Source organism: Hirsutella rhossiliensis (genome assembly GCF_020360975.1).
Source record: "Hirsutella rhossiliensis strain HR02 chromosome Unknown scaffold00008, whole genome shotgun sequence".
In the NCBI taxonomy this organism is placed as follows: Eukaryota; Fungi; Ascomycota; class Sordariomycetes; order Hypocreales; family Ophiocordycipitaceae; genus Hirsutella; species Hirsutella rhossiliensis.
In genome coordinates, this window is record NW_025408674.1 from 732,492 (window position 1) to 746,556 (window position 14,065).

Consider the following 14,065-nt stretch of genomic DNA (forward strand, 5'->3'; position numbering starts at 1 on the left):
CGCACATTCTGAAATCTGGATCTTCAGGCCCAGCGAGGGCGGGAAGGCACGCTCGCGATCGCGGACTGCCTTATAGGCTGCCCGGAATATCGAGTCCTTCGCCACCGTTTCGTCCCAGAGTTGCTGCAGGTCCGCTACCTCGAAGACCTTCATCTTCGGCAGGGTGGATGCCTCTGAACAGTCAGAACTCATCGCGTTGATACATGCTCTTGTCGATGATGGAATGGCACTATCCGGTATCAACTGTATCATTCTTCCTTGTTCCCGCTCGTCGTCAATGCCCTGTGGCTTGTCTTGTTCACGGCGGGACAACGCATCAGGCACGACAGCCTCGCTTCCCGGTCGATACTCGAGCTTGAAGTCGAACTGGGACAATTCGGCTGCCCAACGGCTCTGCCGTTCCGTGAGCTTCTGGCGTGTCATGAAATACTCAGGTTGCGGTGATCGGTAAGGATTGTAAATGGGCCGCAGCTCCTAAGTTCGGCGTTCCAGTTGTCGAGACATCTCATGATGGCAAGCATCTCCTTGTCGTGAATGGGATAGTTGTACTCCGCTGGCGAAAGTCGCTTCGAGAAGAAGGCGCATGCGTGTCGACGTCCATCTGGGCCTTCCTGCGACAGGACGCCTCCCAATGCGTAGCCTGAGCAATCCGTCTCCAAAAAGGTCGGGAGGCTCGGGTCCCACTGCTTGAGCACCGGTGACTCGCAAAATCGTCGCTTCAGCTCCTGAAACGCCTCGTTCTCCGCTCGTCCCCAATGAAAGGCAGTTCCTTTCTTAAGCAGGGCATCCAGAGACTGCGTGATCTTGGCATAGTCGGGGATGAAGATCCGGTAATAGTTGGCGAAGCCCAAGCCTGCGTTGACGATGAACCCAAGGTATTTGACCTCTTGTACCGAAAACTCGCACTTCGCTGGGTCTAGGTGCAGCCCAGCGTCGGCGAGTGCTTGGAGAACTCGTCGCACCTTAGCCTCATGATCCGCCTTCGAACCGCTCGAGTAGATCAGTACATCATCCAGGTACGCTGTGACAAAGTCGTCCAGCCATTCGCGCAATACACTGTTCATGTATCGTTGGAATGATGCCGGGGCGCCGCTCAGGCCGAAAGGGCACACGAGCCACTCGTAGAGCCCAAACCTCGTGCGAAATGCAGTCTTTCCCTCATGTCCCGGAGCCATGCGGATCTTATGGAAAGCGGCCACCACGTCCAACTTGGTGAACCACTTAGCCTTGGCCAGATTCTGCAGGGTCTCCGCGATGAGGGCAGTGGGTATCGGTCGCGCTTGGTGATTGCATTCAGCGCTCGGTAGTCGCAACAAAATCGCAGCCCTCCATTCGGCTTCCGCACGAACAGCACCGGCGCGGCAGCCGCTGAGCTACTCGCTCGGATGAATCCTCTGTCCAGCAGGTCTTTCAGGGTCTTTCGCAAGACCAACAGCTCTTCTCGTGACATGTTGTAGAGTGGGCCCCACGGAAGGGGTGGCTCGTTGCCGTTCTTGTCAGGCTGCAGGTTGACTTCATGATCCACACCCGGTCGATGTGGCGGCAGCTTCATTGCCTCTTCTGGTGAGAATAGGTCGCGGAATTCTTTCAGCACTTCTGCCGGGACCTTCTCGCTCGGATCGACTGGCGGCTTCGGCTGAAGCGCCCTCTATATCCGACAAACTGATTGCATGAATCGAGATCGCGTTGCACTTCTTGCGTCTCTTTGCGCGTCGACACTCCGCCGTGAATACGGCTGCCGACACGAGTCTTGCGCTTCGAATCGCGCGTATCTTGGCGGGCTCTTCCTGCCCAATGAGGCGTATCGTCACACCTGCCCTCCCATGGTACATTCGCTGCTTGGCAGCATCGTACACGACGTGATTTCTCTCCATCAAGGCCGGCCGAGGAACATGTCCTGGCCCAGGCTTGGGATCACGTATGCAAAGACACGTTCGTCAAATCCAGCTGTCTCGACCACAACAGCCACGACCCCTGGGGATATGACACTCTTCGCTGACTCTGAGAATCCCCCAATTTCTCGTGGTTTCGAGTCGACGAAGGGTATCCGCAGCTTCCGAACAAGGGCTTCGTCGATCACGGCATAGCAGTCACATCCACAGTCGACAAGGGCGCGTATTCGATAGCCTCGGTTTACCCGCGCGTTGACTAATACAGTCCGACTATTCATTCGTGGCTTGAACGCTTCCCAGTCCCGGATGTCTGCCTTTGCAGGCCCCGGCGCCCGCTTTCGCCCCGGGGCTAGTCTTTTCCGCCGACTCGTCCTCACTGGATGCTGCGGTTGATTCCGAATCATCTGCGGCATCGGGCTTCTTCATGCGCGCAGCTTTAGGTCGCTGTTGCTTCCTTCGCCAGGAAAGACCACCTGGGCTGGGCAGTCCACGATAAGATGATCCGTCCGACCACAGCGATAGCAGCGGCGCTCATCCTTCGGCTTCTTATCGACATGTCGACGACCCTTCGACTCGTGGCCAATACGGTTGATGTCCGTCATCTTAACATCTCCGTCGGGGTCCTCCGGTTCCTCCTTGGGTCGTTGCCTTGGTAGCTGTTGAGGCGTCCGCTCAGTCGACGTCGGCTGCCTACCGGGTTTCAGTCTCTCCAATCTGCCCGCAATTTCCTGAACTCTCGCAAGCCATCCCTGGTAGTCGTCGGGTAGGACGGCTGTGACCAAACTCTCTTGGAGGCGTGCATTTATTGCGTTCTCTAGAAATACGATCTTTGCACTGTCCGGCCAGTCTGCTCCCCCGGCTTCAGCTAATGCCTGTTCGAATCGGGAAGGAAGGACGCGAGAGTTGGTCTTCGCGCTGCCGCATAGTTCTCAGCGTGGCAGCAGCGCAGGATTGGATGTTGCTGTCCTGGTAGGTTCGGTCGAGGTATCGCATGAACTCTTGGGGTCGTAGCTACCCCAGGGCCTCCGCGGCGTAAAGGTAGCGACCACTTGCTGTGGTCGCTCGTCCAAACATGAGTTGATGAGGTACCAAAGTTCGCGATTTCCACTGTAGTAGTGTGCATCAAGGTCCAGCTTGTCTCGCATCTGCCTGGCCCAGGAGGAGTAGCTCTTCCGTGAGCCGTCATACTTGGGTGGGTTGGGCAACGGTTTCCGCATTCCAGTACCGCAGGTTTTGGGAGGGCGTGCCCAAGCCAGGCGTGCTCTCGCCCAATCCTCGTGCCACTGGCGGCGATTGCAAGTCGGCGCTCTGCGGCTGCGCTCGCCCGAGTTGCTCCATCAGCAAGGAAAGTTGGTCCTGTAGAGGGCTGAGAGTCGCATTGACCGCTTCTTGAATGCGTTGGTCAATCCATTGCTGCTGGAGACTTGGGCTCTCACTCTGCTGGTCCATCCTGACGAGCAGTCTGCAGCTTGCGGTATTTAGAAGGAGCTCTAGATATGTGAAAGGCTGGCCCGGAGTTTATTCAACAAGCAGGTGCCTAGGTGTTGTCTATCTAGAGCTAAGGAGGAAGAAGCTGAACTCGAGGCGTAGCCTCGAGTGCGAGCTTATATTACCCTTCTCGGAATGTTCTCGCAGCTTCTGGGTCCGCGGGCCGGCCGGTGTTGCCACCGGAGCACGACCCACCGGACCCGGTACAACCGGGTCCACCAGCCAGGCACAGCCCGTGACATTACCCCTTGTCCCTCCGACCAGGTCGGCGTCTGCGGGTTCTTGCGTTCCTGCCAGCGTCTCGTACCTCTCCCTAGGGCCATCATTGGTCTTGATTGGCCCGTACTTGTCCTCGAATGCCTTCATCGCAATTGTTCCTTGCAACCACTCAACTGGCTCCCAAGTCGGCTCTGCGTAGCCCGTCCATCGCACTAGTGCTTGCCTGAATTCCCCTCGTCCCCGCTTCTTCCATCTCGCGCAGAGAATCTCGTCGACATCCCACAGATTCGTGCCGGACTCATCTTGTACCGGTGGTGGCTGTGCGTCATCTACCTTTGGCCAGGAGCCGGATCTTGATGCGCCCGCCGCAAAGGTCAACATGAAATCGCGGGTAAATTGAGCCACGAACATCGAGCTCAACAACGTGCGAACTAATTACCTTCGTGACTGTGTACTTGTGATGCAGCCAGTCGAGCTTCTTGCACGGTCGTGGCGATCTGTAGTTTGCCATCGAGAGCCACACCTTGTCACCAACTTCAAATCGCTCCGCAGGCTGTCGCTTTGCGTTGGCAGCCTCTTCTTGTTGTTGCTGTGAGGAGGCCATCACTGCTTGCATGTACTCATTGACCTCCTGCAGGCGACTGAGTAGGCTATCAGCTCTGCTTTCCTCTCTATGCCTCGGTGGCTCTTCCGATTCCTCGACGCTGATGGGATCGACGTGGTAACCATGCTCAGCGAAAAAGGGGCTGATCTTGGTCGCTGCGGATTCACGATTGTTGAGTGCCAGCTGCGCGGCAGAGCAGTTCTCCCCAGTCGTCCTGCACGTACGACACGTAGGCTCTCAGGTAGGCCTCGATCTCCTGGTTCATTCTCTCTGGCCCTCCGTCCGTCTGAGGATGATAGGCCGTGCTCAATTTCTGCGTGACACCTGCAAGACGGCAGAACCTCTTCCAGAACCTACTTAGCCAGTTGCTCCCGGTCGCTGACGATGGACCGTGGCATTCCGTGAAATCGGTAATGACACTGGAGAAACGGTTTGCACACTGCTCAGCTTCCATGTTGTCCATCACCTCGAGGGTCACAGCCTTTGTCAGTCTGTCCACAATCACCCACAGGTACCTTGCCTTGCTCGGTCCAGTAGGCGGCAGATCTGTGATGAAGTCCATGGACAAATGGCTTCGGGGTCGATCTGGAATCGGCAGAGGCTTGAAATCCCCTTTTCGACTGGCGCCAGATGTGTGCTCTGCCGCAGGTGTCGCAATTGGCTACGTACCGGCGAACCAGCTGGGACTGCCCAGGCCAGTAGAATCGCCGAGCCACAATAGCCAGCGTACCTTCCTGCCGGGATGACCGGTCGCAACAGAGTCATGCGACTGCTGCACAATGCGGGTTCTCAACTGGTCTTTCTCAGCTTCCTCCTGGTTACCCTCCTCTCCGGATCCACCCGGCACCCAAATACGGTCTCTGAATGTCAGCCTTTTGCCTGCGTCGATCGCACATTCTGAAATCTGGATCTTCAGGCCCAGCGAGGGCGGGAAGGCACGCTCGCGATCGCGGACTGCCTTATAGGCTGCCCGGAATATCGAGTCCTTCGCCACCGTTTCGTCCCAGAGTTGCTGCAGGTCCGCTACCTCGAAGACCTTCATCTTCGGCAGGGTGGATGCCTCTGAACAGTCAGAACTCATCGCGTTGATACATGCTCTTGTCGATGATGGAATGGCACTATCCGGTATCAACTGTATCATTCTTCCTTGTTCCCGCTCGTCGTCAATGCCCTGTGGCTTGTCTTGTTCACGGCGGGACAACGCATCAGGCACGACAGCCTCGCTTCCCGGTCGATACTCGAGCTTGAAGTCGAACTGGGACAATTCGGCTGCCCAACGGCTCTGCCGTTCCGTGAGCTTCTGGCGTGTCATGAAATACTCAGGTTGCGGTGATCGGTAAGGATTGTAAATGGGCCGCAGCTCCTAAGTTCGGCGTTCCAGTTGTCGAGACATCTCATGATGGCAAGCATCTCCTTGTCGTGAATGGGATAGTTGTACTCCGCTGGCGAAAGTCGCTTCGAGAAGAAGGCGCATGCGTGTCGACGTCCATCTGGGCCTTCCTGCGACAGGACGCCTCCCAATGCGTAGCCTGAGCAATCCGTCTCCAAAAAGGTCGGGAGGCTCGGGTCCCACTGCTTGAGCACCGGTGACTCGCAAAATCGTCGCTTCAGCTCCTGAAACGCCTCGTTCTCCGCTCGTCCCCAATGAAAGGCAGTTCCTTTCTTAAGCAGGGCATCCAGAGACTGCGTGATCTTGGCATAGTCGGGGATGAAGATCCGGTAATAGTTGGCGAAGCCCAGAAAGCTTCTGACACCCTTCACCGTGGTCGGGCCTCCCATTCGCGGATGGCGCGCTGCTTTTCGGGGTCGCAGGCGATTCCTTTCCTGCGTTGACGATGAACCCAAGGTATTTGACCTCTTGTACCGAAAACTCGCACTTCGCTGGGTCTAGGTGCAGCCCAGCGTCGGCGAGTGCTTGGAGAACTCGTCGCACCTTAGCCTCATGATCCGCCTTCGAACCGCTCGAGTAGATCAGTACATCATCCAGGTACGCTGTGACAAAGTCGTCCAGCCATTCGCGCAATACACTGTTCATGTATCGTTGGAATGATGCCGGGGCGCCGCTCAGGCCGAAAGGGCACACGAGCCACTCGTAGAGCCCAAACCTCGTGCGAAATGCAGTCTTTCCCTCATGTCCCGGAGCCATGCGGATCTTATGGAAAGCGGCCACCACGTCCAACTTGGTGAACCACTTAGCCTTGGCCAGATTCTGCAGGGTCTCCGCGATGAGGGCAGTGGGTATCGGTCGCGCTTGGTGATTGCATTCAGCGCTCGGTAGTCGCAACAAAATCGCAGCCCTCCATTCGGCTTCCGCACGAACAGCACCGGCGCGGCAGCCGCTGAGCTACTCGCTCGGATGAATCCTCTGTCCAGCAGGTCTTTCAGGGTCTTTCGCAAGACCAACAGCTCTTCTCGTGACATGTTGTAGAGTGGGCCCCACGGAAGGGGTGGCTCGTTGCCGTTCTTGTCAGGCTGCAGGTTGACTTCATGATCCACACCCGGTCGATGTGGCGGCAGCTTCATTGCCTCTCCTGGTGAGAATAGGTCGCGGAATTCTTTCAGCACTTCTGCCGGGACCTTCTCGCTCGGATCGACTGGCGGCTTCGGCTGAAGCGCCCTCTATATCCGACAAACTGATTGCATGAATCGAGATCGCGTTGCACTTCTTGCGTCTCTTTGCGCGTCGACATTCCGCCGTGAATACGGCTGCCGACACGAGTCTTGCGCTTCGAATCGCGCGTATCTTGGCGGGCTCTTCCTGCCCAATGAGGCGTATCGTCACACCTGCCCTCCCATGGTACATTCGCTGCTTGGCAGCATCGTACACGACGTGATTTCTCTCCATCCAAGGCCGGCCGAGGAACATGTCCTGGCCCAGGCTTGGGATCACGTATGCAAAGACACGTTCGTCAAATCCAGCTGTCTCGACCACAACAGCCACGACCCTGGGGATATGACACTCTTCGCTGACTCTGAGAATCCCCAATTTCTCGTGGTTTCGAGTCGACGAAGGGTATCCGCAGCTTCCGAACAAGGGCTTCGTCGATCACGGCATAGCAGTCACATCCACAGTCGACAAGGGCGCGTATTCGATAGCCTCGGTTTACCCGCGCGTTGACTAATACAGTCCGACTATTCATTCGTGGCTTGAACGCTTCCCAGTCCCGGATGTCTGCCTTTGCAGGCCCCGGCGCCCGCTTTCGCCCGGGGCTAGTCTTTTCCGCCGACTCGTCCTCACTGGATGCTGCGGTTGATTCCGAATCATCTGCGGCATCGGGCTTCTTCATGCGCGCAGCTTTAGGTCGCTGTTGCTTCCCTTCGCCAGGAAAGACCACCTGGGCTGGGCAGTCCACGATAAGATGATCCGTCCGACCACAGCGATAGCAGCGGCGCTCATCCTTCGGCTTCTTATCGACATGTCGACGACCCTTCGACTCGTGGCCAATACGGTTGATGTCCGTCATCTTAACATCTCCGTCGGGGTCCTCCGGTTCCTCCTTGGGTCGTTGCCTTGGTAGCTGTTGAGGCGTCCGCTCAGTCGACGTCGGCTGCCTACCGGGTTTCAGTCTCTCAATCTGCCCGCAATTTCCTGAACTCTCGCAAGCCATCCCTGGTAGTCGTCGGGTAGGACGGCTGTGACCAAACTCTCTTGGAGGCGTGCATTTATTGCGTTCTCTAGAAATACGATCTTTGCACTGTCCGGCCAGTCTGCTCCCCGGCTTCAGCTAATGCCTGTTCGAATCGGGAAGGAAGGACGCGAGAGGTTGGTCTTCGCGCTGCCGCATAGTTCTCAGCGTGGCAGCAGCGCGGGATTGATGTTGCTGTCCTGGTAGGTTCGGTCGAGGTATCGCATGAACTCTTGGGGTCGTAGCTACCCCAGGGCCTCCGCGGCGTAAAGGTAGCGACCACTTGCTGTGGTCGCTCGTCCAAACATGAGTTGATGAGGTACCAAAGTTCGCGATTTCCACTGTAGTAGTGTGCATCAAGGTCCAGCTTGTCTCGCATCTGCCTGGCCCAGGCGGAGTAGCTCTTCCGTGAGCCGTCATACTTGGGTGGGTTGGGCAACGGTTTCCGCATTCCAGTACCGCAGGTTTTGGGAGGGCGTGCCCAAGCCAGTGCTCTCGCCCAATCCTCGTGCCACTGGCGGCGATTGCAAGTCGGCGCTCTGCGGCTGCGCTCGCCCGAGTTGCTCCATCAGCAAGGAAAGTTGGTCCTGTAGAGGGCTGAGAGTCGCATTGACCGCTTCTTGAATGCGTTGGTCAATCCATTGCTGCTGGAGACTTGGGCTCTCACTCTGCTGGTCCATCCTGACGAGCAGTCTGCAGCTTGCGGTATTTAGAAGGAGCTCTAGATATGTGAAAGGCTGGCCCGGAGTTTATTCAACAAGCAGGTGCCTAGGTGTTGTCTATCTAGAGCTAAGGAGGAAAGAAGCTGAACTCGAGGCGTAGCCTCGAGTGCGAGCTATATTACCCTTCTCGGAATGTTCTCGCAGCTTCTGGGTCCGCGGGCGGCCGGTGTTGCCACCGGCACGACACGACGGACCGGACCCGGTCCACAACGGGCACAGCCCGTGACAGCTCGAATTTCTACACATATGCCTACGATACAGGCGCATTCACCCAGGCAGCTTCTCCGGACAAAATCCCGAGAGCCGAAGGTGCAATGGTATGGATCCCGGCAGGCGATACCCATGGACTGCTTGTATACCTGGGGGGTATTGTCAGTCCATATGGTAATAGCACGACAGCTCCCCAGCCATTTGACAAGATCTTTGTGTTTGATGCGCAGGGCAACTCATGGTCGACTCAGACGGCAACGGGAGAGATACCACAAAATAGACGCCAATTTTGTGTCGACGTGGCCTGGGCACCCGATAAATCAAGCTTCAACATGTAAGTGCTAACGACTTCTCAATCGCACAAATCTCAGTACTAACCAACAAAAAAGCTACCTGTGGGGAGGCCTGAGTGTGCCGCCCCCGGTTGTAAACACAACCGCATTTAACGACATATACATCTTGACACTCCCCTCATTCATCTGGGTGAAGGCCTATCCTGATCACCATGGAAACGCCACAATGTTGCCACAATTTGGCCACTATAGCGCTTCCTGCAACATGGTTAAGTCGATGTCGCAACTCTTCGTCATTGGCGGCACCTACCCGGACAGTAATGACTGCGACGGGGCGGTCACCGCATGGGGGCAACACACTTTTTGGACGGGGACGAGCCAGAACGCCGGCGATAACCAGACGTATTACTGGGCATTACCCGACCCCAACGTCACCAGCAACGTCGTCCCAATTGACGTCTATAGCGTCGTCGGTGGGAATAAGTACGGTGGGGCGACGCTCAAGGAACCCAAGGCTGGATTTGACTCGGGCAATAAGCCCCTCCATGACCTGCTACAGCGCAGACCATCGATCCCGTCACGTACTCCGACCCGCCCCATCCCCGGCCCGACCGACTCGTCAACCCTGGTCCCAGCCCCTCCGGGACCGGCGCTCTCTACCGGCGCCATCGTTGGCATCGCCATTGGCGGGGCCGCGGGTCTAGCGCTCGTCATGTTTCTTTGGTTCCTCATCGGCAAGAGGGTTGTCCGCCGACGGGAGGAGAGGCGTCAATCAGAAATATCGCAGTTTTCGTTCAGTGGTGGTGGCAGCAAGGCCGGGTCGCCGAGCATGGTCAGCCCGCAAACCCCCATGGGACCCTGGGTTGCGGGGTCCGCTCCCGGACCGTCGTCGTCTCCCGAGCCCTGTACACAGCAGGGCGGCGGCTACCGTGTCGTCAGCGAGCTCCCCGCTCAGCATCAGCAGGACGTCAGCGAGCTACGGAGGTTGGGCACTAAAGTATTCAGACCAGCTTAGGTCACTCGGATTACATAACACCGTGCAAATTAGTTTTTTTCAAGTTTTCGCACTGCTTCTTTACTCTACGAAGTACAGCTTGAAAAGCTCTTTCCCTAGTAATTTGTATGGAGGGATACCCCTACAAGCGTACTTCAATGAATCCAAGTCAAATTTTCGAAAATGGTGCAAACACGTAAGAAGCTGCTTCTAACGCACGAGCCGGCCAATCATGATGCGGACGGGCGGCCAATACATGGGCGCCCGGGCGCCCAAATAAAATTGCGCGCCCGGGCGCGCCACTAAGAACCGCAGACTGTCATTGGCCCATGCAATAGCATTAGACAGCTGTAAAGCACAAATTATCTACAATTTGACTACAATGCACCGTTCTACCGAGCCGGCGGTCGAATGCAACGCTTGTTGCTTGAGCAGTACCAGCAGTCGTCAGATTTGATATAATTGCAGCATCTCTCTCGTTAAGCTGGCGATGCGCTGGGTGGACAGATGCATCTGAACTCGGTGGATGATTGTGCTGGGCGCATTCCTTCCTTATCTGGTCGATGGCGAAGGGCCCAAGTACTTCCATCCAATGACTGTTTGGCCAGTACTGAGAACTTGCATCCGGCTCTCCGACTACATGTGCGGCGTTTTCGTTCGATAAATGTACTCGGCGGCAGCTTATTTCGATCGCATGCGAACAAGATTTTGACGGGGTCTTCGTAGATTTCCCCGTCGTGAATGCATATCCTCGACGTTTCGCCCAAGAATTGATGGCGCTGAGTAGAGATTTGCGTGATACGTACGGGCCCTCCGGAGGGAGGGCATGATCGCCAAATGTCGTCGGTCCCGTTGAATTCATTCTCGTGGACTCGACGTGTTTTGTCGCGGTTTAGGGTGCATGCAGTTACAGAGCGCGTGAACAGAGGTCGATACGTCCAATGACAGTATACGTCCAATGACAGTCTGCGGTTCTTGAGTGGCGCGCCCGGGCGCCCATGTATTGGCCGCCCTTCTTTGGGGGTCCACAAAACCACTGTCCCCGACCCGCCCAACTGCCTGCCGACACCAATCTGACTCTTGGCACTAACCTGACTATTGCCGATGCCAATCAACGCTCAGCCTTCCGGCTCTGACCGGCGCGATTGACATTGGCCGATTCTACGATTCATCACCCTCTGTCTTCCAGTGTGGCTAACAAACCGACAGACCTAGACCGGCACCTCCGGGCGGTCGGTTTGGGTTGGGAAAGGCCCCCGGTCGGTCGGTTTAGGTCTGTCTGGGCTAGCAGCCCGGTCGGTCTAGGTCTGATGGTACATCCCGAGGTTCAGCATGAGTTGGTGAATGCAGTAGGTCGGTGACATGGGTTGCGTTCTCAAGCAGCACTACTACCGTATTTACACCAGACCTCTCAATAGCCACTGTTTTTGAAGTTGATCTGCCTCGACTGCCTCAGGCGCCAGGCGGTTGCGTTCGTCCGTAATCATCTTCTTCGCCTGACTGAACACCCTCTCGCACTCAGCACTCATGCCAGGAATTGAGAACAGATCTAGTGCCATCCTGTACAAGACCGGATATTCTAATTGATGTCTGTTCCACCATTCAAGGGGGTCTGCAACATCGAGATCGTGGGCGTAGATTGGCCGCGTCTGGAATATGTCCAGCTCGGTTACTACCTTGACCTTCTTTTGTTGTGTGTTCAATGAGCGGGTAGTCGTTGACCTCAGCTTCGATCTCAACATCGCCTTCCAGAAGTCCCGCTTGAGCCTGAGTTCCGACTTCGGCCTGTCGCGCGTATTCGTCGAATAGGCTACCCACAGCGGACTGCATGTCGCTATACCATTGCGGCCTATTCATCGCACCTTTCCAATGCCGCTCGAAGTAGTCGTACCCATACGATGGATGGAGTGCTAAGGCGGCTCGGTACACAGGAGTACGGTCTGTTTTGACATAGTAGTCCTCGAGCTTCCTCCACCCGCAGTCGATGCCCGACTTAAAATGGGAGGGCTCCTCGAATCGAGTTTCCTCCGCCGCCTGCTTGAACTTGACAAACAGATAGTCCATTGTCTTTAGGGTCTCCCACACCGCGCCGTGCCCACCCTCTGCGCCAGCATTGTTGGCGTTGCCCTCCATTGTCTTTGTAAGGACGTAAAACGGCTTCAGGAAGTTGTGGAAGCGCTCCAGTTCCGCCCAGTCCGCAGCGCCGAGGAAGTCTTTCGTCAGGTCACGATGGGCGGGATCATTCTTCGGCTTTTGCCAGCGAGATTGATACAGCTCAATGGCGCTGCGCAGCTCGAGCGCTGGATAGTCCGATATCGCGTCAGCAAAAGGACTAACTGGATCGACAGGGACAGACCGGCAAACCTCGGTTAATCATCATGTAAATGGAGTTCCAGCGTGTCTTGCCATCAACAACAATCTCCAATGTAAATATAGCATCGTCCCCTGCGAGCTCGGTCTGCAAGCGCCGGAGCGCTTGTCTTCGCTGGTCCGTCCGGCGGATGTAGGTAGCAAGGTTATGGAGTCTGCCGATGGCCCCTTTCTTGGCCCAAATATCGAAACTGAATTCATCCGTCGCCCCACGAAGCTCCGCCTCGAATCTGCTAACGTTTGAGCCGAAGATGACAGCCCGCACGACCAGGTTGATAATATGGCCTATGCAGCGCAGCCGACGTCGGCCAACGTCCATTGGGAACCATTGAGCAAGCGTTTGAAGGCAAGTATCGTTGCTGTCAGCGTTATCGAGCATGAAATATCCAAGCTTGGCGCCCATTTCGTATTTATCGATTACTTCTTTCACATGAGGCGCAATATTCTCACCGGAGTGTGGACCAACTAGGCGTGGCAGTCCAAGAAGGACATCACGCTTTCTGCCGTCCTTGTCAACAAAGTGGCCGACAATGCCGACATAGTGAAACCCGTTGGAAGCAGTCCAGAGGTCAAAGCTAAGGTGAATTGAGCTCCTCGCATCCTTGACAAGCTTGACAATTATGTGCCGCCGGGATTCAAAGGTTTGGCGGATCCATGAACACACTGTGGTGTGATGCTCCGGCAGTAGCTGGCTGGCCAGCTCCCCACCGTTCGCTATGAGCCACTGAAGCCGCTCGCTGGACGCCTGTCGAAAGGTGACGTCTTCGACTATGACCCAGTCAACAAAGCGAGCTTTCCATGCACCCTCGTCAAAATGAGCGGCAAGCTGCAGGCCTAGGCTAGCCTGCCGCGACAAAAGGTGGGATGACGAGGAGCTATCCGTCGCCGCCAACGTAAACGGGGTCGCCAAGCCGGGCCCAGTGTGCCCGGTCTCGGTGATGTGGTGCTGACGGAGCAGGTGCCTCGCGGCGTGAGACGTCCCTGATGAGACGTACAGAGCTGTCGAATAATTCTTCTTCAAGTGGCAGATCCTGCAAAGCCAGTAACGTACTCCACGATGCTCCAAGTTCGCGCCATGTCGGTATATCCACGATTCTTTGATCTTGGTGCCAATGACTCGCTTGTGCCGTGGCCTCTTTTTGACGCCCGCAAGTCGTTTGCCACCGTGCCAGATATTGCTCCAATCGATGTTAAATTCGGATGGTGACGCATCTGTTCCGGAAGTCGTAGTCTCGGGCGAGGTGTGCCTTCCTTCGAGATCGTCACCAAGCGGGGTGAGAGGTGGGTGGGACGGTGGAGACTGCGGCATGGGCAACGCAGGGCTCGTGGTCCGACTTGAAGACATGACAAAGCGGTTGTGACTTGACAAAGTTCTGGTGGCCTACATTGACGCGAAAAGTCGCGACAGAAGACGCGTCGTGGCACGCGGAAATGGTGAAATTACTACGGTATACGGACCAATGGCAGTCGTTGAAGCCCCAAACCCAGACCGCCTCAGACCACCAATCCGCCCGGCAGCTGCGGTCGGTCGGTTTGATGAAAATCCACGGTCGGTCGGTCTGCGGTCTGAAGGTGGTCTGTCAGACGGTCTGTCAGACGGTCGGTTTGTTAGCCACACTGCTGTCTTCAACCTTGCAACCCTCGAAG

General features: G+C 56.3%; 4 protein-coding genes across 4 annotated transcripts; 1 reads left to right on the top strand and 3 right to left on the bottom strand.

Moving 5' to 3' along the window:
• Positions 1-419: 419 nt before the first annotated feature.
• HRG_07342 (reverse transcriptase (RNA-dependent DNA polymerase) domain-containing protein) lies at positions 420-1,450 on the bottom strand (the record flags this gene model as incomplete). The annotated part of the gene is made up of 2 exons (XM_044865813.1): positions 420-1,238; positions 1,292-1,450. 2 exons carry the CDS (start codon positions 1,448-1,450, stop codon positions 420-422), a joined length of 978 nt encoding a protein of 325 aa, XP_044718777.1.
• Positions 1,451-4,366: 2,916 nt separating this feature from the next.
• On the bottom strand, positions 4,367-6,624 carry HRG_07343 (reverse transcriptase (RNA-dependent DNA polymerase) domain-containing protein; the record flags this gene model as incomplete). Its single annotated transcript, XM_044865814.1, has 6 exons — positions 4,367-4,815; positions 4,873-5,265; positions 5,523-5,996; positions 6,163-6,453; positions 6,520-6,542; positions 6,608-6,624. The coding sequence occupies 6 exons, from the start codon at positions 6,622-6,624 to the stop codon at positions 4,367-4,369; spliced, it is 1,647 nt and encodes a 548-aa protein (XP_044718778.1).
• A 2,241-nt stretch (positions 6,625-8,865) lies between these two features.
• Positions 8,866-10,069, top strand: HRG_07344 (kelch motif domain-containing protein; the record flags this gene model as incomplete). Its single annotated transcript, XM_044865815.1, has 2 exons — positions 8,866-9,095; positions 9,151-10,069. 2 exons carry the CDS (start codon positions 8,866-8,868, stop codon positions 10,067-10,069), a joined length of 1,149 nt encoding a protein of 382 aa, XP_044718779.1.
• A 1,376-nt stretch (positions 10,070-11,445) lies between these two features.
• On the bottom strand, positions 11,446-12,737 carry HRG_07345 (transposase-like protein; the record flags this gene model as incomplete). Its single annotated transcript, XM_044865816.1, has 4 exons — positions 11,446-11,660; positions 11,725-12,348; positions 12,413-12,590; positions 12,657-12,737. 4 exons carry the CDS (start codon positions 12,735-12,737, stop codon positions 11,446-11,448), a joined length of 1,098 nt encoding a protein of 365 aa, XP_044718780.1.
• Positions 12,738-14,065: the final 1,328 nt, after the last annotated feature.